The following is a 26,518-nucleotide window of genomic DNA, read 5'->3' as shown; positions in this document are numbered from 1 at the left end:
GCCACGTGAAGGCTTCCGTGACCAATGTTATCCAGAATATAAATATTTAAAAGATGGGTGAAGCTAAAAATACATAATAAAAATACATGAAATAATAATAGAAATAAAATAGTTATATATATATATTTTTATTATTTTTTTTATATTATTATTTCATGTATTTTTATTATGAAATAAAATAATTATTATTTTATTTCAATTATTTCTCTTATTTGTAGACCAAGCGTTTATTATTTATTCATAAAAATAACATTTATCATTTAATTTCTATTATTATTTCTATTTTTATATATATATATATTTTAACTACGTGATTTTACCGAAAAAAACCTTAGAGTATGAATCCTTGCAGTCACGAAAGCCTCAAATCTAGAATGGGTGAAGCTGTTTATTGTTATCGGCAGCGAAACGTCACGAAATTCCACATCTTGTTAGTGTTGAACTAGCAACTAATTGGCACGTTCTGTTTACGGGACACAATTCTAGATTTGAAGCTTTCGTGACTGCAAGGATTCATACTCTTAGTTATTTCGGTAAAGTCACGTAGGTAAAAAAATGAAATTAAAATTAATAAAAAAACAAATGAAATTTAAATTCATAAAAAATAATAAATAAGAAACTAATAATAGAAATCACGTGACACAACTTCACTAATTGGCTGCGTCGTGTGGTGGCGGATTTAACGACGCATTTATATTCATGTACGCGACCACAAAAATACAACAAAAACCTTTATGATCGATTTTAGATTTTTGTTGTTGTTGTTTTGCCCGAAGGTGGAGGCGATTAGTCGGGGGGGGAGGGGGACGCTTGGAGCCTGCGGGAGGTCACGGGGTCAGAGAGTGAGAAGGGACGAGAGGAGTGAGCCGGTCGCGGTGGCTCACGGGTAAAGCGCAGTGTCAGCCCGGGCCCTGGGGTCACGTGACCCTCTAATTGTGCTCCCAATTTGTGGGGCCTCCAATGATGGGGGGGGGGGGGGGGGGGGTGGCGGCGGGGGGGGGGCGAGGGGGGGTCATGTACAGATGTGGTGGGGGGAGGGGGGTAGGAAGTGGGGGGCATCCCCCATCCCCTCCCCCAAACTAAACAGGGCGCCACGGTGGCTATGAGATGTTAACTACCTCGCCTGGTGTGCAGGAGGTCGTAGGTTCGATCGCGACCCTGACGATGCCTGCTGCTGTATATTTGGAGTTTGCGTGTCTCTCTCTCATCATCATCATCATCACGGTGGCTAGGAGATGTAAACTACCTCGCCTGGTGTACAGGAGGTCGTGGGTTCGATCCCGAGCCTGACGCTTGCTGCTGTATATTTGGAGTTTGCGTGTCTCTCTCTCATCATCATCATCACGGTGGCTAGGATATGTTAACTACCTCGCCTGGTGTACAGGAGGTCGTAGGTTCGATCCCGACTCTGACGCCTGCTGTATATTTGGAGTTTGCGTATCTCTCTTTCTCATCATCATCATCACGGTGGCTAGGAGATGTTAATTCCCTTGCCTGGTCTACAGGAGGTCGTGCATTCGATCCCGACTCTGACGCCTGCTGCTGTATATTTGGAGTTTGCGTGTCTCTCTCTCTCATCATCATCACGGTGGCTAGGAGATGTTAACTACATCGTCTGGTATACAGGAGGTCAGGTGGAACCGTCACAGCACGATAGCTGTATCAAGTGATACAGCTATCGTGCTGTGTTGACTCCGAAACGTCGTGATTTTTATTTTATTTTTATTTTACTTTTATACAATTTTTACCTACGTGACTTTACCGAAAAAACCTAAGAATATGAATCATTGCAGTCACGAAAGCTTCAAATCTAGAATTAATACAGGAGGTCGTAGGTTCGATCCCGACCCTGACGCCTGCTGCTGTGTATTTAGAGTTTGCGTCTTTCTCTCTCTCTCCCCGTGGTCGCGTGGAATTTTCTCCGTACCAGGTACTCGTTTGACGCTGAGTCAACCTAGGGTAGGCCCGGGTCCGGCTCAGGTAATCGTCACCAGAGAAGGGAGCGTGGCTGTCGTAGGGGCAGAGGGGAAGGCTGTAGTAGAGAGAGAGGGAGGCTGTAGTAGGGGGAGGGGGTGTAAGAGGGAGGCTGTAGTAAGGGGGGAGGCTGTAGTAGGGGGGGGGTGTAGGAGGGAGGCTGTAGTAGAGAGAGAGGGAGGCTGTAGTAGGGGGGCGCTGTAGTAGGGAGAGGCTGTAGTAGGGAGAGGGAGGCTGTAGTATGGGGGGGGGGGCTTCTGGGTGCATCAGCCAATGAATTCCAGGTGAGGCCGCCCCATCCAGACGCGTGACCCCGCGTGACCCCGCACGTGGCGCGCGAGCCGCGTGCGGGGTGGGGATGCAGAGCCGCGTGTGGGCATCGCCCGAACGGCGTTGCCAGATCAGAGGTTTATTTTGTTTGACCTCTCGAGAAGCACAGATTTCACGGTGCCCACCACACGGCACAGACGCTCCCCCCTGGCACAGCAGACCAACAAGGGCACTCGGGGTGAGCCCACGGCTCATGACCATCACCACGCACGTGCAGGGTCCTGCAGGCTACTGTGGGGCTGGATGGTGGGCAGCAGTGTGTGTGTGTCTGTGTGCCTGTGTGTATGTGTCTCTGTGTGTGTCTCTGTGTTTTAGTTTGTTGTCTGTGGACGGGGAGGCTCGTGAAGGACGCTGCTGCTGCTGCGCAGTTGGAGGCAGTCGCCCTCCAGCAACAACGGAGGACAGAGGAGCAACGCTCACAACAACGAGTAGAGCGCCGGGTGGCTAAAATGTAGAAAGTTGGCTCAGTAGGGGGGTACAGCTGGTGTGTATCTACCGATCATCTCAGTCAGCCAACCCATGGCACCTGCTGGGTCTGTCCCGTGACCTGCTGTCAGCAGCGAGCCTTCGACACTTCACGTGGTAGCCTCAAAGTGCACCTAGCCTGGCACAGGCGCCGTGGTGACGTCACCGTCACTTAGTGGCAAATGGCGGTGGTAGTGGTGTTGGTGTCCTTCCCCTGCACCTCCGATGAGCTACGTACGGCGCGAAAGAAGTTCAACGTACATACCATGGCACGCGGCGTGGAAGTCGCCGCCGCAGCAACGACAAAATCCGCCGCCGTTGTACTCTACCGCTATGCTCCCACTTGTGCGCGCACCAGAGGTCGCAACCGGGTACCCGATACCCGTACCCTACCCGATACCCGTACCCGGCCGCACCAGGGTCGCAAACGGGTACCCGTACCCTACCCGATACCTGGCTACCCGTACCCGGCCAGGTACGGGTACCCGTTTGCGACCCTGGTGCGGCCGGGTACGGGTACGGGTAGGCCGTGAGTCACTGGTGAGTCACCGTTTGTCACTCATTTCCCAACGTCTTGTCTCTTCTCACAATTCAAGTTCCTAGAATCAACCCACCCGCGCCTGCAACATGGCTTCATCTCAGAGGTCGCAATCAGGTACCCGATACCCGTACCCTACCCGTACCCGGCCGGGTACGGGTAGGGTACGGGTACGGCCGGGTACGGGTACCCGTTTGCGACCCTGGTGCGGCCGGGTACGGGTACGGGTAAGGAATCAAAACCCGTTTGCGACCTCTGGCGCGCACCGCAAGCGACGTGGCGGCCGTCATCCAGCAGCGGAGTGACACATTTCACGCGACACTTTGTGGGACGTCTGTGATCTCTCATGAAAGTGGCGCGGCTTGCGCCGGGTCCGTGAAACTATCCCGGCCCTGTTGCCATGACGACTTGAAACGCCTCTGTCTTGAGATGGCACTTTGCTGAAGACACGACGTTCACTTGAGATCAGGCGGAGACCCCCACTGCGACAGCCCCGAGTCTCTCCCACGCATCTCCCTTTTATACCGACACGAGGCCACGCCCCCCTTCTCAATCATTCTCGTTGACTCTGGACGCTCGCTCCACCGGCAGACTCTACCATCTGGACAGTGGCGGCTCCTGCAAAATCTCTCAGGGGAGGCAAATGTCTGGATGATTGATAAGGATAAGGTCCACCCATGCAATGGATAAATTAACAGCTTAAGCATGTAAAGGCAACTTCACTTCTTTAATATTAATGAAAAATAAAGTGACTCTTACAATACATCTTGTTTGTTTCTATACTCACTATTAATACAATCCACTCAGTTTATTTTATTTAAGATTCCACTAGGTGGCGACAAATAAAATTGTTGACTGAAACGTGCTTACGTATGATGACGTAAGCACGTATGATGACGTAAGCACGTATGATGACGTAAGCACGTTAGGGCGAGCCCTCCCGTGAGCCATAGAGAATGCATTGCAGCGCCCCCGTTCGAAAAAAAACATCTTTGAATGTAAGTCTATGGGACCACTCGGGGCGATTCTCAGCTGGAGGGAAATCGCCCAAAAAGAGGCGGTACTCCACAGAACGTAGCATGACGCTGATTGGACTATATCCAGAGGCACAGTGACGGCTAGCGTGACTCTGTGGTTGAATGACATTGGTGGTGCGTCGCCCAATCGCCCTAATGAAGAAACCGCCCCTGCATCTGGATGTAATTACCGGCGAAACGTCGTCCTACTCAAGTTGTAAATGTTGTGGATTTACTCTCCAACACACCGGTGGGTTTTGTTAACGTGACAAGTCCCTCACTAATTGGCTGTGTCGGGTGGTGGAGGGTTACGACACGTTTATACTTCCGCGATCTAACCCAAAAACCTTTTTTATGAAAAATATTGGTCGCGTAAAATTGTGGTCGCGGAAGCCTACGTTTTAAACTGAGGCGTATGGTTCACATCTGTACTCCAGTACAGACTGGAGTACAGACGTGGAGGTAAAACCTCTCATCTGACAGCAGCTGCTGTAGAAGTACAGACTAGAGTACAGACGTGAAGGTAAAACCTCTCATCTGACAACAGCTGCTGTAGAGTACAGACTGGAGTACAGACGTGGAGGTAAAACCTCTCATCTGACAGCAGCAGCTGTACAGTACAGACTGGAGTACAGACATGGAGGTAAAACCTCTCATGTGACAGCAGCTGCTGTACAGTACAGACTGGAGTACAGACATGGAGGTAAAACCTCTCATCTGACAGCAGCTGCTGTACAGTACAGACTGGAGTACAGACGTGGAGGTAAACCCTCTCATCTGACAGCAGCAGCTGCTGTAGAGTACAGACTGGAGTACAGACGTGGAGGTAAACCCTCTCATCTGACAGCAGCAGCTGCTGTAGAGTACAGACTGGAGTACAGACATGGAGGTAAAACCTCTCATGTGACAGCAGCTGCTGTAGAGTACAGACTGGAGTACAGACGTGGAAGTAAAACCTCTCATCTGACAGCAGCTGCTGCTGTAGAGTACAGACTGGAGTACAGACGTGGAGGTAAAACCTCTCATCTGACAGCAGCAACTGCTGTAGAGTACAGACTGGAGTACAGACGTGGAGGTAAAACCTCTCATCTGACAGCAGCTGCTGCTGTAGAGTACAGACTGGAGTACAGACGTGGAGGTAAAACCTCTCATCTGACAACAGCTGCTGCTGTAGAGTACAGACTGGAGTACAGACGTGGAGGTAAAACCTCTCATCTGACAGCAGCAGCTGCTGTAGAGTACAGACTGGAGTACAGACGTGGAGGTAAAACCTCTCATCTGACAGCAGCTGCTGCTGTAGAGTACAGACTGGAGTACAGACGTGGAGGTAAAACCTCTCATCTGACAGCAGCAGCTGCTGTAGAGTACAGACTGGAGTACAGACGTGGAGGTAAAACCTCTCATCTGACAGCAGCAGCTGCTGTAGAGTACAGACTGGAGTACAGACGTGGAGGTAAAACCTCTCATCTGACAGCAACACAGCTCAGTCTCCCTCCGTCCCTCCCTACCCCGCCTGACCCCTCCTCTTCTCCCCTCCCCCTCTCCCCCCTCTCCCCTCCCCCCCTCTCCCCTCCCCCCTCTCCCCTCCCCCCTCTCCCCCTCTCTCTCTCTCTGCCTCTCCGCCTCTTCCCCTCTCCCCCTCTCACCACCACCACTACCAGCACCACCACCACAGCACCACCACCACCACAGCAGCAGCAGCATCACCGGCACCTCCTGCGGATTCAAGAGCCAGGCTACAGCGCGGTGGCATACAGACATAGACATACAGACACAGACATACAGACATAGACATACATACAGACATACAGACACAGACATACAGACATACATACAGACATACAGACACAGACATACAGACACAGACATACACGTACATACATACAGACATAGACATACAGACACATACATACAGACACATACAGACAGACATAGACATACAGACACAGACATACAGACACATACATACAGACACAGACATACAGACACATACATACAGACACATACATACAGACACATACATACATACAGACACATATATACAGACATAGACATACATACACTTACAGACACATACAGACACATACATACAGACACATACATACAGACACATACATACACATACATACAGACATAGACATACAGGCATAGACATAGAGACATAGACATACAGACACATACATACAGACACATACAGACATAGACATACAGACACATACATATAGACACATACATACATATACAGACACGTACATACAGACACATACATACAGACATAGACATACATAGACATACAGACACATACATACAGACATAGACATACATAGACATACAGACACATACATACAGACACATACATACAGACATAGACATACAGACACATACATTCAGACACATATATACAGACATAGACATACAGACACATACATACATACAGACACATACATACAGACATAGACATACAGGCATAGACATACATAAAGACACATACATACAGACACATACATACATACATACAGACATATACATACAGACACAGACATACATACAGACACACACATACAGACACACATACAGACACATACATACAGGCATAGACATACATACAGACACATACACACAGGAATATAAATACACATATACATACATACACACACAGACAGACATATACATACACGCGTAGAGACATACAGACACGAACATATACATACATACATATACAGTGATATTCAACTCACATACATACAGAGACACACACATTCACAGACACAACTCACAGACACGTACACAGACAGACACACACACACAGTGACAACTCACGCCTACACACGTGTACATTGTGACACACAACTCGCATGCACACAGAGACACGGACATAGTGACAGACCCACGTATACAGGCACACACATAGACGTACTGTACTCACACACACAGACACTGTGTACATACCAACATTGCCACGCATGAAGATAAGAGATACAGACACCCACACACAACAACAACAACCTCCATTCGCTACTAAGTGGCGGTGACTTCAACCACGGCGCTTGTGCCAAGCTAGGTGCGCATACGACACATACATACACACACGTATTTACATACACTTATATAAAGACACTCTACCATACACACACAGACACACAGACCGACAGATACACACACAGAGACCGACACACACACAGACAGACAGATACAGACACACAGACAGACACACACAGACATAGCCCGACACACACGCACAGAGACCGAAAGACAGACGCAGACCGAAAGACAGACACAGACCGACAGACAGACACACTGACACAGACAGACACACATACACACACACAGACAGACAGACACACACACACGCAGCCACACACACACACAGACACACACACAGACAGACACACACACAGACAGACACAGACACACACAGACACACACACAGGCACACACACAGACACACACACAGAGACACACACAGACACACACTGACACATACACACTGACACACACACATACACACACACACAGAGACACACACACACAGACAGACACACGCAGCCACACATACACAGAGACACACACACAGACAGACACACAGAGACACACAGACACACACTGACACATACACACTGACACACACACACAGACACACACATTCAAGTCGCAACTCCACGGTTGGACTCGGGGCCATGGCCACTGTTGTACAGAACCCGCTGAAATCGTGAGTACACGAAGCCGTCTGTCACTTCGTGATCTCCTCGTGTGTCTCGTCTGTCGATGTCGATGTGTGTCTATGTCATTGTGTGAGTCTGTGTGTCGATGTCATTGTGTATCTCTCGGCATCTGTGTGCGGCCTTCATAGGTGCTCGCTAACAGCACTTGCCCCGACAGTTTGTGAAGGCTACACGGGGGATCTTTGTCTTTGTGCGTCTAAAATGTGTACAGTATGTACATGTATGTAGGCATGTGTTTGTACAGTATGTTGTGTTTGTATGTCTATCCATCTGTCCGTGAATGTGTCTGTCCGTATGCCTGTGTGTGTGTGTGGCTGTGTGTGTGTGTGTAGCTGTGTGTGTGGCTGTGTGTGTGTGGCTGTGTGTGTGTGGCTGTGTGTGTGTGTGGCTGTGTGTGTGTGTGGCTGTGTGTGTGTGTGGCTGTGTGTGTGTGTGGCTGTGTGTGTGTGGCTGTGTGTGTGTGTGTGTGGCTGTGTGTGTGGCTCTGTGTGTGTGACTGTGTGTGTGTGGCTGTGTGTGTGTGTGGCTGTGTGTGTGTGTGTCTGTGTGGCTGTGTGTGTGTGGCTGTGTGTGTGTGACTGTGTGTGTGACTGTGTGTGTGGCTGTGTGTGTGGCTGTGTGTGGCTGTTGCTGTGCGTGTGTGTGGCTGTGTATGTATGTGTGTGGCTGTGTGTCTGTGTGTGTGTGGCTGTGCGTGTGTGTGGCTGTGTATGTATGTGTGTGGCTGTGTGTGTGGATGTGTGTGTGTGTGGCTGTGTGTATCGGTATGTACGGTGACTATGAACCCCGTAACGCCCCGCTGGGTCTATCCGACTGTGACTTGCCAACGAGCCATCGCCACGTTACACGGTCTCAAAAGTGCACCTAGCCTGGCACAAGCGCCTCGGCCACGTCAGCACCGCTGAGTGGCGAATATTGATGCTGTTGTTGATGTGTGTGCGTGTAGAGTTGTACTGTACTCCACACATACCGGGCTAAGCCCAGGGGAGGCTGATATCGCGTTGTATCTGGTTTAAAAAAAAAATTCATTTTCACGAAGCCCACATTGCAATGTGATTTTGGAATGCTCAGTAAATTCGTATTTGTTTTTTTTTTAAGCACCGGTTTTACTTTTTAGCAGGGAATATATCCAACAATCATTTGTGAGAATTATTTTATTTTTCTTATTTGTATAAAATTTATTATTTTATTATTTCCATTCTACGTGACTTTACCGAAAGAACCAAGAAGATGAATCCCTGCAGTCACGAAAGCTTTCAATCGAAACATCATTTGGCCGTGCTGGACTTTTACGCTTCGGAGCGAGCGGCGGAGATGTGGAACTCACTCAAGCTCCTGGTCTCGGAACGCCAGCGTGTGGTAGTGTGGTTGAACCAAGGGTTGTTCTTTTTCCCCAAAACCGTCGGCTCACGCAATAGGTTTCCTGCTCAGCCCAGGAATGATCCTAAACCTCGGTAAAGGTGCAGCCCTGCAATTCCGTGCCCGTGCCGCTTCTGACAGAAGGGCATCCACCAAAGGGGCTTCAAGAGAGCCCCCCCCCCCCTAACAGAGCATGTTTGCTCTTTGGTTCTTTCGGTAAAGTCACGTATAAAGATAAAATAATAAATTAAATACTAGCATACGACGTTTCGATTGCAACACAAGCAACCATCAGCAGAAATGGAATGTAATACATTCCATTTCTGGAATGTATTACATTCCATTTCTAAGTACACTAGATTTGTGTTTCTATTTCATTTATACCTGATGACGATTGCTTGTGTTGCAATCGAAACGTCGTATGCTAGTACTTTATTTATTATTTTATCTTTATACGTGACTTTACCGAAAGAACCAAAGAGTAATTCCTGCAGTCACGAAAGCTCCAAATTAAGAGCATGTTTGGCCAACTCAGACGCACTGGCCAGACCAAAGGGGCTTCAAGAGTGCCCCCCCTAACAGAGCATGTTTGGCCAACTCGAACGCACTGGACAGACCAAAGGGGCTTCAAGAGAGCCCCCCCCCCTAACAGAGCATGTTTGGCCAACTCAGACGCACTGGCCAGACCAAAGGAGCCTTAAGAGAGCCCCCCCTAACAGAGCATGTTATGCCAACTCGGACGCACTGGCCAGACGTGTTGGAAGCAGCGGGGAGCGCCCCCCCCCCCCAAATCTACCCCGTCGCAGGCAACCTTCCAATCGACTCAAACGCGGATTTGACGAACTTAAAACGTCGTTCACGGGAGATTGAGCCGGCGATCCGTCTTGATCTCCACAGTAGCAGTGTCGGTCACGAGTCTTTGAGCCGAGCCAAGCTTATAAACGAGCGGTGTCTTAAACGCGAGCAGTTGTTAAAACCCAGGGTTGGCCTTAAAACCTGGAGTTGGCATTCGACTCAGAGATGGTCTTAAACCGAGATATAGCCGGTCGTATCATTCTCAGGATTGGTCTTAAAGCCCAAGTGGGCGGTGGCCTTGTGGCCACGGCTTTAGTTTTAAATACCTGTGCTGTTTCGTGTTGGTCTCATACCAGAGGTCGCAAACGGGTTTTGATTCCTTACCCGTACCCGGCCGCACCAGGGTCGCAAACGGGTACCCGTACCCGGCCGTACCCGTACCCTACCCGTACCCGGCCGGGTAACGGGTAGGGTACGGGTATCGGTTACCTGATTGCGACCTCTGCGATGAAGCCATGCTGCAGGCGCGGGTGGGTTGATTCTAGGAACTTGAATTGTGAGAAGAGACAAGACGTTGGGAAATGAGTGACAAACGGTGACTCACTAGTGACTCACGGTCTACCCGTACCCGTACCCGGCTGCACCAGGGTAGCAAACGGGTACCCGTACCCGGCCGGGTAGCCGGGTATCGGGTAGGGTACGGGTATCGGGTACCCGGTTGCGACCTCTGCCTCATACCCAGGCCATTGCTGGTTTTGCTGCCCATGCGTTGGTGCTAAACTCAAGAGACGTTTACACCCCAAAATGTGTCTTTTGCGCGTGGATTGTCTCAAAGCCACGGCCGGTTTGATTCACATGGACGGTGTCGTGGTCTTTAGACGGGACAGCAACAGTCCGTTAACTAGAAGCTATATTCTTAGGTTTTTTCGGTAAAGTCACGTGGGTAAAAAATGTAAATTAATAAAAGTAAAATAAAACAATTTTATTTTTATTTTGTTTTATTTTACTTTAATTAATTTACATTTTTTACCTACGTGACTTTGCCGAAAAAACCTAAGAATATGAATCCTTGCAGTCACGAAAGCTTCAAATCTAGAACTAGAAGCTACTTAGACTGGCCGTGTTTTGAGCCATTTGTTTTGAATCCAGTAGCTGGCAACAACCGTGTAAGCAGTGCAGGTGGACTTCAACTAGACGATGAACTAAACTATTTTTTTTCTTTTACGAGGTAAGGCCTCACTGAGTTGTGAACCTCTTTTTCAGAAGCGACCTGGCCACCACAATTGATAGCCCAATAAAGTGGCTTATCATCATCACGTGGAAATGTATAGCAGCAGGCGAACACTCTTAATCACAGTGTTCTTCACTGGCGGCATTGAAAAATGTTGACACTCCGACTGATGCTCCTGCTGTTGTGGAGTGACTCATGCAGCCAGCTGTGGCTGCAGAGTTTTGGTAGTACTTGTTGTTGACGTCGTTTATTGTGAAAATTCGGTCACAGTTCCTATTATCACTGTTTCATTGCTTTTATGGCTTTATTTTGGTGATTTTTTAAAAGTTTTTTTGGTTTGGCCATGTTTGTTTGTTGTAGTACAGAGTTAGACTGATGGCCTTAATCTAAGTTGTCTTGTGGTTGTTTTTGTTTGACTTGCATCCCACTGGGATTTTTGCACATTTTTGTGTACGGTGCTTTTTCTGCAATATTTTACTGTCTTTTCTTGGATTTTCTGTTTGCACTTAGTCACATAGTCACTTTAAGATGTTTTTTTGTTTTTGTTTGTTGCGGTTGCACCCGATGCAAGAGCCGAATGGCTCACAGGGCTATACCTAATAAATTAACTTGAAAACTTGAAAACCCTGGTGGCCTTTAGTGCGGGCCCTGACGTGCAGCCCGCCCACCGACAATACACAAAGTTGAGAACGCTCCCCATCATCATCATCGTCGTCGTCCTGATGCTGTCACAAAACCCCAATGGTTTGAAATGCGTGGCGACCCGCAACACACCAATGATGCCTTATCGGCGAAAGTGGGCCCCTGACCTCTGAAAATTAGTGAAGAGCGTTGCTCTAAACCTCACCACAGCACATGTACACACTTATTCTTTACTTGTTTGTCCAAGAGAGCACACGCCGAGTCGTAAGACTGTTTTTCAGCAGGCTCCTAGCCGCTGCGTTTGGTTTTTTATATTTTAGAATGGTTTTCAGTGCCAGTTAACGACGAGTCGTGTTGATTATTCACGCGGGTAGGAAACCGGAGAACCCAGAGAAATCCCCGCACCTTGCGCGAGGGAGCAACGCTCTATCCCCGTACAGATGGAAGCAGAACGGCGACGTTTCCACATTCGTCCTGTCCCGCCTCCTCCTCCTGGCGAGCCGGGCTACGGGCACCTCCTCGACGCCCACCCACGGGTAGAAGGGAGTGTTCCGTGCAATCTGTGCGTGACCCACCAACCCTCGCCGCCGCTGCTGCCTCCACAGCGCCAGCCACGTGTGCGACAGCGTAGCGCCACCACCGCTGCCCGGCTGCACGCAGCGCCCTCTGGTCAATCCACTGCTGGATGAGGGCCTCGCCTTGCCATGCGGGTCGTTGGGGTTACTTTACCGCGCTGGTCAGTGCTGCCCTGTGAAGGCAGGGAGCATAGACTTTGGAGTATTGTACAGTACAACCAGGGGCGGTTTCTTCATTAGGGCGATTGGGCGACGCACCACCAATGTCATTCAACCACAGAGTCACGCTAGCCGTCACTGTGCCTCTGGATATAGTCCAATCAGCGTCATGTCACGTTCTGTGGAGTACCGCCTCTTTTTGGGCGATTTCACTCCGGCTGAGAATCGCCCCGAGTGGTCCCGTAGACTTACATTCAAAGATGTTTTTTTTCGAACGGGGGCGCTGCAATGCATTCTCTATGGCTTCCGGGAGGGCTCGCACTAACGTGCTTACGTCATCATACGTGCTTACGTCATCATACGTAAGCACGTTTCATCCAACAATATAATTTGTCGCCACCTAGTGGAATCTTTAATAAAAGAAACTTGAGTGGATTGTATATTAATAGTGAGTATATAAACAAACAAGATGTATTGTAAGAGTCACTTTATTTTTCATTAATATTAAAGAAGTGAAGTTGCCTTTACATGCTTAAGCTGTTAATTTATCCATTGCATGGGTGGACCTTATCCTTATCAATCATCCAGACATTTGCCCCCCCTGAGAGATTTTGCAGGAGCCGCCACTGAGTACAACCGATTCTATTTTTTTACGCACCGTTTTCTGATGACAGGCTTAGTAGCCCTTGCAGCAGCAGCAGCCTATAGACCCTATTTTTACGTACGTACGTATGTCGTACGTATGTTGAATTTCTTTCACACCGTATGTAGCCAACTGCTCATCGGAGGTGCGGGGGAAGGACAACTAAACAGGCTCAAACCTGCTCAGCTTCTGATATCCGATGAGATGGGGTGGTGCATTGCCGGGTGAATCGAATTAGTGTGAGGCGCTTAGGCAGGAGACGATGCGAGATGGTCAAGAATCATAATAGTAGTAGGGCACGTCCGCCGGGAGAGATGGAGCGATGAATCGGATCGTGTGCGGGTGCTGTGTGGACTATCGCATTGCGTGATTGTGATGGGTGCTTTGGAGGGTCCAGCGTTGGTGAGATGTTAATTACCTCGCCTGGTCTACAGGAGGTCGTGGGTTCCATCCCGACCCTGACGCCTGCTGCTGTATATTTGGAGTTTTCGTCTCTCTCTCATCATCATCACGGTGGTTAGGGGATGTTAACTACCTCGCCTGGTATACAGGAGGTCGTGGGTTCCATCCCGACCTTGACGACGCCTGCTGCTGTATATTTGGAGTTTGCGTGTCTCTCTCTCATCATCATCATCACGGTGGCTTGGAGATGTTAACTACCTCGCCTGGTGTACAGGAGGTCGTGGGTTCGATCCCGATCCTGACGACGCCTGCTGTATATCTGGAGTTTGCGGTGTCTCTCTCATCATCATCATCATCACGATGGCTATGAGATGTTGACTACCTCGCCTGGTGTACAGGAGGTCGTGGGTTCGATCCCGACCCTGACGACGCCTGCTGCTGTATATTCGGAGTTTGCGGTGTCTCTCTCTCTCCGTGGTCGCGTGGATTTTCCTCCGGGTCCTCCGGTTTTTCCCCTCCATATTTAGAATGAACATCACGCGTTTTCGAGAGTATTTGGCTGCGATATACATCCACGTCATAATCCACTTCGTTGAGCAATCATTCGTGCCCAGGTCGCTTCTTCAAAAGAGCTGCACAGCTCAGGTTAGTCTTGGCAGCTTTGGGGAAGCTTTCATCCAGCAGTGAACTCAACGTGACTGACTCACACAGTGGCTGGTGAAATCGTGGAGCACGTGTCCATATGTGCCGTACCCAAGATTGTCTTCACTCATGCCCCCCCCCCCCCCCGTGGCTTCTGTCCATCTCTGTCTGCCTGTCAGTGTCCGTCTCAAGACTCGATGTCTAAGCGATTCGTGTCTCCCTGCGTTTGCAAGGCGCCTTGGATTGCCCGTTGCATTTAAGCGCTGAATGTACAGACATGGTGGTCCAGATATATTGTGACCTCCCCCCCCCCTCAATAAATTGACCCTTAATTTTTTTTTTCATTTGCACATTGATTTCTGTTTTTGAAATAAACCTTGCTTTTGAAAAAAAAAAGTACGTTTTAGAGAATTAAATGGGGGGGGGGTCACAAGACATCTGGGCCACCCTGGACATCTTATGTCTGTCTGAAGCTACCCATAAATTTCTCCGTGTCAGTGTGGGTGTCTCTCTCTCTCTCTGTCCGACTCTTTGCCTGTCTCTCTGTCGCTCTCACCGTGTCAATGCCTGTCCGTCTCTCGACGTATCTCTTGCCTGTCTCCATGTCCACCCCGGCATGTGTGTCTGTCATCGATGCATATACTGGTAGGAACCTCCTGGTTACACCAGCCCACAGGGGATTATTGTGTCCGTCGTGTAGGGAGGGGCTGGGTGAGGAGGGAGGGGCTAAGTGGGGAGGGGCTGGGTGGGGAGGGTGAGGCTGGGTGGGGAGGGGAGGGTGGGGGAGGGGCTAGGTGGGGGAGGGGCTGGATGGGGAGGGTGGGGCTGGGTGGGGAGGGTGGGGCTAGGTGTGGACGGTGGGGCTGGGTGGGGGGTGGGAGGGGTGGGGCTGGGTGGGGTGGGGCTGGGTGGGGTGGGGCTGGGTGGGGTGGGGCTGGGTGGGGTGGGGCTGGGTGGGGTGGGGCTGGTCACCTCGTGGTGCCCTTGTAAAACTCAACGTTTAACCTACTCACACCGGCTTGTGCCCGCCCTCACAGTCGGGCATATTTGCGGAATACACCACGCCGCCGTTGACCCTGGCCATTGACCGAGCAACCCAACGTTCCTACCAGCTCCCTCCGCAGGAATGTGTTCAATGTTTGTCCGTCTCACTCCGTGTCTCTGTCTTTCGTCCGCGTCTCTGTTTCTTTGTCTCTCCCCTCTCGTCTCTCTCCCCAAGAGCCTCTGTCTACATGTCGGTGTCTCTCTCTGCGTGTCTCGTCTCGCTGTCTATCTCTCCTTTCCCCTCCCCGTGGCTCTGTCTCTCTGTGTCTCCTTCATTCTCCCCGTGTCTGTGTGCGTGTTTAATTTCTGTCTCGCAGTGTCTCTCCACATCTCTGATTCTCTGATTCTCTGTGTGTCTCTGCCCCCCCCCCCACCACGCTGTCTCTCCCCTCTCTGCAACCTCTCACCGCGGCCCCCTATTCCCCCCCCACGTGTCGCAACACAGAGCCCCATTTGTGATGTTTCACGCTGCTGACTCGACTCTGCCGTATACGCATTCCATACACACACACATACACACACCACACATACACACACCACACATACACACACACATACACACATACATACACACACCACACATACACACACCACACATACACACACACATACACACATACATACACACACCACACATACACACACCACACATACACACACACATACACACATACATACACACACCACACATACACACACCACACATACACACACACATACACACATACATACACACACCACACATACACACCACCACATACACACAAATACACACACCACACATACACACACACCACCACATACACACATACACACACACATACACACACCACACACACACACCACACACATACACACACATACACACACACACCACCACATACACACAAATACACACACACCACACATACACACACACCACCACATACACACATACACACACACATACACACACACATACACACACCACACATACACACACATACACACACACACCACCACATACACACAAATACACACACACCACACATACACACACACCACCACATACAAACACACATTACACATACATACACACCACACACACACATACACACACACATACACACACCACACATACACACACATACACACACACACCACACATACACACACATACACACACACACCACCACATACACACAAATACACACACACCACACATACACACACACCACCACATACAAACACACACTACACATACATACACACCACACACACACATACACACACACATACACACACCACACATACACACACATACACACACACACCACCACATACACACAAATACACACACACCACACATACATACACACACACATACACACACACATACACACACACATACACACACACACCACCACATACACACAAATACACACACACACCACACATACACACACCACACATACACACACTACACATACACACACACCACACACACACACCACCACACATACACACACCACACATACACCACCACACATACACACACACCACACACACACACCACCACACATACACACACCACACATACACACACTACACATACACACACACCACACACACACACCACCACACATACACACACCACACATACACACACTACACATACACACACACCACACACACACACCACCACACATACACACACCACACATACACCACCACACATACACACCACCACACATACACACACACCACACACACACACTACACACCACACACACTACACACACACTACACACCACCACACACACCACCACACATACACACAACCACCACACATACACACCACCACACTCACCACACACACCACCACACTCACCACACACACCACCACACTCACCACACACCACACACACACCACCACACACACCCTACACACACACCGCCGCCACCAGCAACAGCAGCACAACCGTGCAGACCTAACTTGATGATTGCAGTGACTGTACACACTCGCATAAGGCAACTCAGATGCACTCAACACGACTGCAGTGCAATCACTGGGAGGCACGGGACCATTTGCAGGATACAAAGACAAAGATCCCCCGTATAGCCCCTAACAGAATGTTGGTGCAAGTGCTGTTAGCGAGCACCTATGAAGGCCGGCACGGCACACGAGGGGGTGGGTGGCCAGCACCACGCCCGGCCGCCTTTGTCTCCCCAGTGGGGATGTTTACTACACACCGCACCAGGTACTCATTTGAGGCTGAGTCGACCCAGGGGAGGCCCAGGTCCGGTTCAGATAATCGCTGTCACCGGTGTTGGCCGTGAGCGGGAATCGAACTCGGGTCGCCGGGTTCGTAGCGCAGCGCGCTAACACACAGTCACACAGACACACACACAGACACACACACACAGTCACACAGGCACACACACAGAGCCACACACACACACAGTGCCACACACAGTCACACACACACAGTGCCACACACACAGACACACACACACAGTCACACACACACAGAGCCACACACACAGAGAATGACACAGACACACAGAGAATGACACAGACACACACACACATAGACAATGACACACACAGACACACACAGAGTCACACACACACAGAGCCACACACACAGACAATGACACACAGACACACACAGACACATACACACAGTCACACACACACACAGACACACACACACAGACAATGACACACACGGAGTCACACACAGAGACACACACACAGAGTCACACACACAGAGACACACACACACAGTCACACACACACAGTCACACACACAGAGACACACACAGAGACACACAGACTGTACAGAATACAGCACTGTACAGAATACAGCACTGTACAGAATACAGCACTGTACCGTGCACATACAGCACACTATACAAAGCACTGTATACAGTACATACAGTGCTGTGTACAGCACGATACTGTATAGAATACAGTGCTGTGCACGGTACAGTGCGCACGCAGCACATCACCCTACACATCGCAGTGCTGCATTGCACACTGAAACTGTACACTGTACTGTGTACAGTACAGTGTAAAGTACAGTGTACTGTATACAGACCTGTCAATCCACTGCCAGATCAGAGTATTGCCCCGGCCGTGAGGGTGGTGGTGGTGGTCGGTTTGTTGTTGGCCATACTTCACCGCGCTGGGCATGAGACGCCTCAATCAATAACACGTTGATGCTACGGATCAATAACACGTTGATGCTACGGATCAATCGATAACACGTTGAAGCTACGGATCAATCGATAACACGTTGAAGCTACGTATCAATCGATAACACGTTGATGCTACGGATCGATAACACGTTGAAGCTACGGATCAATCGATAACACGTTGATGCTACGGATCGATAACACGTTGATGCTACGGATCAATCGATAACAAGTTGATGATACGTATCAATCGATATCACGTTGATGCTATGGATCAATCGATAACACGTTGACGCGACATGTCAAACGGTGTTAAGGGTCAATATTAACCGGAATCGATTTGATGAGAGAAATGTTCCTGAAGAAGATAAAACAATATATATGAGCACGTGATGTGGTGGAAATTCCACATTCCTATGACGGGGCGAGGCCACATGTTCGGTGGGACAACGCTTGTTGGCTTTCTGCGAAGTGGCGTACCCTTTAGTCCGTTGTTTGTTGACCCCTCCGGAAAAGGTTTGACCTCGAAACTTTCCTATTGTGAGTGGAATGCTCTGACCACGATGTAAGGAGATGTTAACTACCTCGCCTGGTGTACAGGTGGTCGTGGGTTCGATCCCGACCCTGATGCCTGCTGCTGCTGTATATTTGGAGTTTGCGTGTCTCTCATCATCATCACGGTGGCTATGAGATGTTAACTACCTCGCCTGGTGTACAGGAGGTCGTGGGTTCGTTCCTGACCCTGACAACGCCTGCTGCTGTATATTTGGAGTCTGCGTGTCTCTCTCTCTCATCATCATCACGGTGGCTATGAGATGTTAACTACCTCGCCTGGTATACAGGAGGTCGTGGATTCGTTCCCGACCCTGACAATGCCTCCTGCTGTATATTTGGAGTTTTCGTGTGTGTCTCTCTCATCATCATCACGGTGGCTATGAGATGTTTACTACCTCGCCTGGTGTACAGGAGGTCGTGAGTTCGATCCTGACCCTGACGCCTGCTGCTGTATATTTGGAGTTTGCGGTGTCTCTCTCTCTCCATGTGGTCGGAGTGGATTTTTCTCCGGGTCCACCGATCTTTCCCTCCACATTTAGAAACGTGCATTTGGAGCACGTGGCTGTTGTGAATGTCCACGTGATGACGATGATAACCCACTTTCGCTGGGCTGTTATTTCGTGACAGCCAGGGTCGCTGCTGAACCTGGCGAACTAAAACAATAGTTGTACATACAGTGGCGTCCTGCTTGATGCAAGTGAGCATTGAGGCATTGGTGCTGATCTCCCGTTTGCAGCCCTGCAGAGCCAGTGGTGTGAATTCCACGTTCTTATGGCAGGGACAAGTCTTTTCATGGGATTCTTGACTTCCTTTGAAATACCGTACGTATTTTTCCCCCTTTTTTTCAATGTAGGGTGGCTCCCAATAAGACGGGTGAGGGTTCAAATCCTGGGGTCATTAAAATGAGTACCGCTTTGTAAGCAAGTCAACAGTGGCTGTCCCATGGATCGACTCGCCCCCGCCGTAGGAATGTGGAATTTCCTGTGTGTGCCGGGTCCGGGATGTAAACATGAGATGAACTATGAGTGCTCACTTGAGCCGGAAATCACCGGCCATGTACACACACACACAGCTGATCTGACTAGAATCCTGTAGAGAACACACAAAGAGAATACTCTGTGCACGTTTACACAAAGACAAAGATCCCCCGTATAGCCTCCACAGACTTTTGGGCAAGTGCCGTTGGCGAGCACCGATGAAGGCACACGAGGGGGTGGGTGTCCAGCACCACCACGCTCGGCCGCCTTTGTCTGCCCAGTGGCGATGATTACGCACCGTACCAGGTGCTCATTTGTGGCTGAGTCGACCTACGGGAGGCCCAGGACGGGTTCAGATAATGAATCGTCACTGGTGTCAACCGTGAGCGGGTGGCCGGGTTCGTAGCGCAGTGCGCTAACCGCTGCCCCACCGCTCCCCTATATTGAATGTTGAACTTCTTCCTCACCGTACGTAGCCAACTGTGCTCATCGGAGGTACAATAGCAGAATGGAGGTACAGCTACGCTTAGATGTGTGAATATGTACTCTGGAGTAGACACATGTACATGCGTACAGAGTGGGGACAGGCATTGTTCGGCACAGTAAAGCATTAATTCCTGGCTTTTGTCGATCATGAAAAGGCAATTTTGCTTCAATGGAAACTGATGAGGTCATCATCATCATCCAAGATCTCACCAAAGCGATGGGAATTGAAAGCCACCACGTGTGTAGGTTGACCGACGGCATCTCTGCAACACTCAGCAACCGAGATGGCTTTTCGAAGACAATCTCAGAGCTTAGGAAGGACAACGATCACGACCACGACCTTAGGAGGACAAAAAAAAATGTTTAAAACAACAAAATCGGAGCGGAGGTATGATGAAGGCACGGCTTTGGATTGAGAAATTATTAACTGCGTGTGGGATTTGCTGACGGCCGTACTGTCCTGAGGTCATTATACAGTGGCAACAGCCAAAGTCGAAAAGAGTCTAAAGTGAATTGTCTATTCTTTGGTTCTTTCGGTAAAGTCACGTCTATAATGTAGACTGTAGCCTGGTTATTAAGTTTGGTGAGTGTATTGGCAGTCTATAATATAGACTGTAGCCTGGTTATTAAGCTGGGTGATTGTACTGGCAGTCTATAATGTAGACTGTAGTCTGGTTATTAAGTTTGGTGAGTGTACTGGCAGTCTATAATGTAGACTGTAGCCTGGTTATACTGGTAGGAACCTCCTGGTTACACCAGCTCACAGGGGATTATTGTGTCCGTCGTGCAGGGAGGGGCTGGGTGGGGAGGGTGGAGGGGAGCTGGATGGGGAAAGGAGGGTGGGGAGGGGCTGGGTGAGGAGGGTGTGGCTGGGTGGGGCTGGGTGGGGGAGGGGCTGAGTGGGGAGGAAGGGGCTGGGTGGGGGGTGGGAGAGGTGGGGCTGGGTGGGGAGGGGCTGGTCACCCCGTGGTGCCCTTATAAAACTCAACGTTTAACCTACTCACGCCGGCTTGTGCCCGCCCTCACAGTCGGCCATATTTGCGGAATACACCACGCCGCCGTTGACCCTGGCCATTGACCGAGCAACCCAACGTTCCTACCAGCTCCCTCCGCAGGAATGTGTTTAACCTCGGTGAGTGTACTGGCAGTCTATAATGTAGACCGTAGCCTGGTTTTGAAGCTGGTGGTGAGCTTAAAAACTGAGCGTTGAGGCAGTGTCCATGACCTCTTTGCAGCCCTGACAATTGCTGGACGCGCCACGTTCGTGTGGCGGGGGTGAGTCCATCCGTAACACAACTGCTGTTGATTTCCCCACCGGGTGTAAAGTCACGCCGGTAAACATGATGAACGTTCGCGCAAAAGTTGTTGGTCCCAACGGTGCACGTTCGCCATGCTATTGATGTAAATATCATGGTATTCGTTTTTATCGACCCTGCATGGATGATGAGCTTTGTTAACCCCCAGCCAGAATTTAAATCCCAGTTGGAACCGTGGCCCAACGGTTCCAAACACAAAACTAAACGTGATTTTTTTTCTATTTTACCAGGTAAAGCCCACTGAGCTATGTAGCGCTTTTTCAGAAGCGACCAGGCCACGAATGGAAATGTATAGCAGCCAAATGCTCTGAACGCGTGATGTCGATTCTAAATGTGGAGGTGAAAACCCGGAGGCCCCGGAGAAAAATCCACGCGACCACTGGGAGAGAGAGAGACACGCAAACTCCAAATATACAGCAGCAGCAGGCGTCAGGGTCGGGATCTAACCCACGACCTCCTGTACACCAGGCGAGGTAGTTAACATCTCCTAGCCACCGTGATGATGATGAGAGAGAGACACGCAAACTCCAAATATACAGCAGCAGGCGTCAGGGTCGGGATCTAACCCACGACCTCCTGTACACCAGGCGAAGTAGTTAACATCTCCTAGCCACCGTGATGATGATGATGAGAGAAACGCAGACTCTAAATATACAGCAGCAGGCGTCAGGGTCTAAATCGAACCGACGACTCCAGTACACCTGGCGAGGTAGTTAACATCTCACCACTGTGGGGCCCATGCCGCCCATGCCAACGTTGGCCCAACGTTCCATGTTGACTGGGACGTTGACCATGAAGTGCTGTGCGAAATCCTGAGCGGGCTGGGCCAGTGCTCATTGCCAAAAGTGTTGATGGGCGGGCTGATGGATGATGAGACACGTTGCTGGCATGACAGCCAAAGGAGAGAGAGAGAGAGAGCGTACCCGTTAACTACCTCGCCTGGTGTACAGGAGGTCGTGGGTTTAAAGTGGCTAGGAGATGTTGACTGCCTCGCCTGGTAGGCAGGAGGTCGTGGGTTTAAAGTGGCTAGGAGATGTTAACTACCTCGCGTGGTAGGCAGGAGGTCGTGGGTTTAAAGTGGCTAGGAGATGTTGACTGCCTCGCCTGGTGTACAGGAGGTCGTGGGTTTAAAGTGGCTAGGAGATGTTAACTACCTCGCCTGGTGTACAGGAGGTCGTGGGTTTAAAGTGGCTAGGAGATGTTGACTGCCTCGCCTGGTATGCAGGAGGTCGTGGGTTTAAAGTGGCTAGGAGATGTTGACTGCCTCGCCCGGTAGGCAGGAGGTCGTGGGTTTAAAGTGGCTAGGAGATGTTGACTGCCTCGCCTGGTGTACAGGAGGTCGTGGGTTTAAAGTGGCTAGGAGATGTTAACTACCTCGCCTGGTGTACAGGAGGTCGTGGGTTTAAAGTGGCTAGGAGATGTTGACTGCCTCGCCTGGTATGCAGGAGGTCGTGGGTTTAAAGTGGCTAGGAGATGTTGACTGCCTCGCCCGGTAGGCAGGAGGTCGTGGGTTTAAAGTGGCTAGGAGATGTTGACTGCCTCGCCTGGTGTACAGGAGGTCGTGGGTTTAAAGTGGCTAGGAGATGTTAACTACCTCGCCTGGTGTACAGGAGGTCGTGGGTTTAAAGTGGCTAGGAGATGTTGACTGCCTCGCCTGGTATGCAGGAGGTCGTGGGTTTAAAGTGGCTAGGAGATGTTAACTACCTCGCCTGGTGTACAGGAGGTCGTGGGTTTAAAGTGGCTAGGAGATGTTAACTACCTCGCCTGGTGTGCAGGAGGTCGTGGGTTTGACCCCGACCCTGACGCCGTCTGCTGCTGCTGCTGTATATTTGGAGTTTTCGTGTTTCTCTCTCCCTGTGGATCGCTGTGTCGTACAGTGCTGTACAGTGTACAGTGCGCTGTAACGTGTGTACAGTGCGCTGTGACGTGTGTACAGTGCGTTGTGCTCTGTGACAAATAATTTCCACTTTAGCCCCCCCCCCCCCGTGAGTTCGTGGAATAAACAGCGACAACAACTTGCGGCTCCCGCCCACGTGACTGTCTGGGGGGGGGAGGTTGGGTTGGTGGTGTGGTGGGGGCTGAGGGGTGGTGGAGGGGGGGGGGGTGGAGGTTGGGTTGGTGGTGTGGTGGGGGCTGAGGGGTGGTGGAGGGGGGGGGGGTGGAGGTTGGGTTGGTGGTGTGGTGGGGGCTGAGGGGTGGTGGAGGGGGGGGGGTGGAGGTTGGGTTGGTGGTGTGGTGGGGGCTGAGGGGTGGTGGTGCAGGGGGGGGGGGTGGAGGTTGGGTTGGTGGTGTGGTGGGGGCTGAGGGGTGGTGGTGCAGGGGGGGGGGGGTGGTGGTTGGGTTGGTGGTGTGGTGGGGGCTGAGGGATGGTGGTGGTGGAGGGGGGGTTGGTGGTGGTTGGGTTGGTGGTGTGGTGGGGGCTGAGGGGTGGTGGTGGAGGGGGGGGGGTGGAGGTTGGGTTGGTGGTGTGGTGGGGGCTGAGGGGTGGTGGTGGAGGGGGGGTGGAGGTTGGGTTGGTGGTGTGGTGGGGGCTGAGGGGTGGTGGTGGAGGGGGGGGGGTGGTTGGGTTGGTGGTGTGGTGGGGGCTGAGGGGTGGTGGTGGAGGGGGGGGGGGAGGTTGGGTTGGTGGTGTGGTGGGGGCTGAGGGGTGGTGGAGGGGGGGGGGTGGTGGTTGGGTTGGTGGTGTGGTGGGGGCTGAGGGGTGGTGGTGGAGGGGGGGGGGGTGGTTGGGTTGGTGGTGTGGTGGGGGCTGAGGGGTGGTGGTGGAGGGGGGGGGTGGTGGTTGGGTTGGTGGTGTGGTGGGGGGGGCTGAGGGGTGGTGGTGGAGGGGGGGGTGGTGGTTGGGTTGGTGGTGTGGTGGGGGCTGAGGGGTGGTGGTGGAGGGGGGGGTGGTGGTTGGGTTGGTGGTGTGGTGGGGGCTGAGGGGTGGTGGTGGAGGGGGGGGGGTGGTGGTTGGGTTGGTGGTGTGGTGGGGGCTGAGGGGTGGTGGTGGAGGGGGGGGGGGTGGAGGTTGGGTTGGTGGTGTGGTGGGGGCTGAGGGGTGGTGGTGGAGGGGGGGGGTGGTGGTTGGGTTGGTGGTGTGGTGGGGGCTGAGGGGTGGTGGTGGAGGGGGGGGGTGGTGGTTGGGTTGGTGGTGTGGTGGGGGCTGAGGGGTGGTGGTGGAGGGGGGGGGGTGGTGGTTGGGTTGGTGGTGTGGTGGGGGCTGAGGGGGGTGGTGGTGGAGGGGGGGGGGTGGAGTTGGGTTGGTGGTGTGGTGGGGGCTGAGGGGTGGTGGTGGAGGGGGGGGAGGTTGGGTTGGTGGTGTGGTGGGGGCTGAGGGGTGGTGGTGGAGGGGGGGGTGGTGGTTGGGTTGGTGGTGTGGTGGGGGCTGAGGGGTGGTGGAGGGGGGGGGGGTGGAGGTTGGGTTGGTGGTGTGGTGGGGGCTGAGGGGTGGTGGTGCAGGGGGGGGGTGGTGGTTGGGTTGGTGGTGTGGTGGGGGCTGAGGGATGGTGGTGGTGGAGGGGGGGTTGGTGGTGGTTGGGTTGGTGGTGTGGTGGGGGCTGAGGGGTGGTGGTGGAGGGGGGGGGGTGGAGGTTGGGTTGGTGGTGTGGTGGGGGCTGAGGGGTGGTGGTGGAGGGGGGGTGGAGGTTGGGTTGGTGGTGTGGTGGGGGCTGAGGGGTGGTGGTGGAGGGGGGGGGGTGGTTGGGTTGGTGGTGTGGTGGGGGCTGAGGGGTGGTGGTGGAGGGGGGGGGGGAGGTTGGGTTGGTGGTGTGGTGGGGGGCTGAGGGGTGGTGGTGGAGGGGGGGGGTGGTGGTTGGGTTGGTGGTGTGGTGGGGGCTGAGGGGTGGTGGTGGAGGGGGGGGGTGGTTGGGTTGGTGGTGTGGTGGGGGCTGAGGGGTGGTGGAGGGGGGGGTGGTGGTTGGGTTGGTGGTGTGGTGGGGGCTGAGGGGTGGTGGTGGAGGGGGGGGGTGGTGGTTGGGTTGGTGGTGTGGTGGGGGCTGAGGGGTGGTGGTGGAGGGGGGGGGTGGTGGTTGGGTTGGTGGTGTGGTGGGGGCTGAGGGGTGGTGGTGAGGGGGGGGTGGTGGTTGGGTTGGTGGTGTGGTGGGGGCTGAGGGGTGGTGGTGGAGGGGGGGGGTGGTGGTTGGGTTGGTGGTGTGGTGGGGGCTGAGGGGTGGTGGTGGAGGGGGGGGGGGTGGTGGTTGGGGTGTGGTGGGGGCTGGTGGGGGGGTGGTGGTGGGGGGGGTGGTGGTGGGGTGGGGGGGGTGGTGGGGGGATGGTGGGGGGTGGTGGGGGGGTGGGGGGGTGGTGGTGGGGGGGGGGGAGGTGGTGGTGGAGGGGGGGGTGGTGGTTGGTGGTGTGTGGGGGGCTGAGGGGTGGTGGTGCAGGGGGGGGGTGGTGGTTGGGTTGGTGGTGTGGTGGGGGCTGAGGGATGGTGGTGGTGGAGGGGGGGGTTGGTGGTGGTTGGGTTGGTGTGTGGTGGGGGCTGAG

The 26,518-nt window shown here is 52.0% G+C and overlaps 1 protein-coding gene across 5 annotated transcripts in view; it reads left to right on the top strand.

Annotated features, from left to right (window-relative positions):
• Window positions 1-5,974: 5,974 nt before the first annotated feature.
• LOC144949065 (zinc finger protein DPF3-like) overlaps window positions 5,975-26,518 on the top strand; it is a 324,698-nt gene continuing 304,154 nt past the window's right edge. For all 5 annotated transcript variants that reach the window (XR_013640239.1, XM_078878878.1, XM_078878877.1 and 2 more), the window contains exon 1: window positions 5,975-8,032. Coding sequence is in view for 4 of the 5 variants with exons in the window: in XM_078878878.1 (XP_078735004.1) it covers window positions 8,001-8,032 (32 nt within the window). In the remaining variant the exon portion in view is untranslated. The remainder of the gene's footprint in view (window positions 8,033-26,518) is intronic.

Source organism: Lampetra fluviatilis, chromosome 52, assembly GCF_964198595.1.
Source record: "Lampetra fluviatilis chromosome 52, kcLamFluv1.1, whole genome shotgun sequence".
NCBI lineage: Eukaryota > Metazoa > Chordata > Hyperoartia > Petromyzontiformes > Petromyzontidae > Lampetra > Lampetra fluviatilis.
Note: the sequence above shows the minus strand (reverse complement) of the source record. Positions and strands in the feature narration are given on the sequence as shown.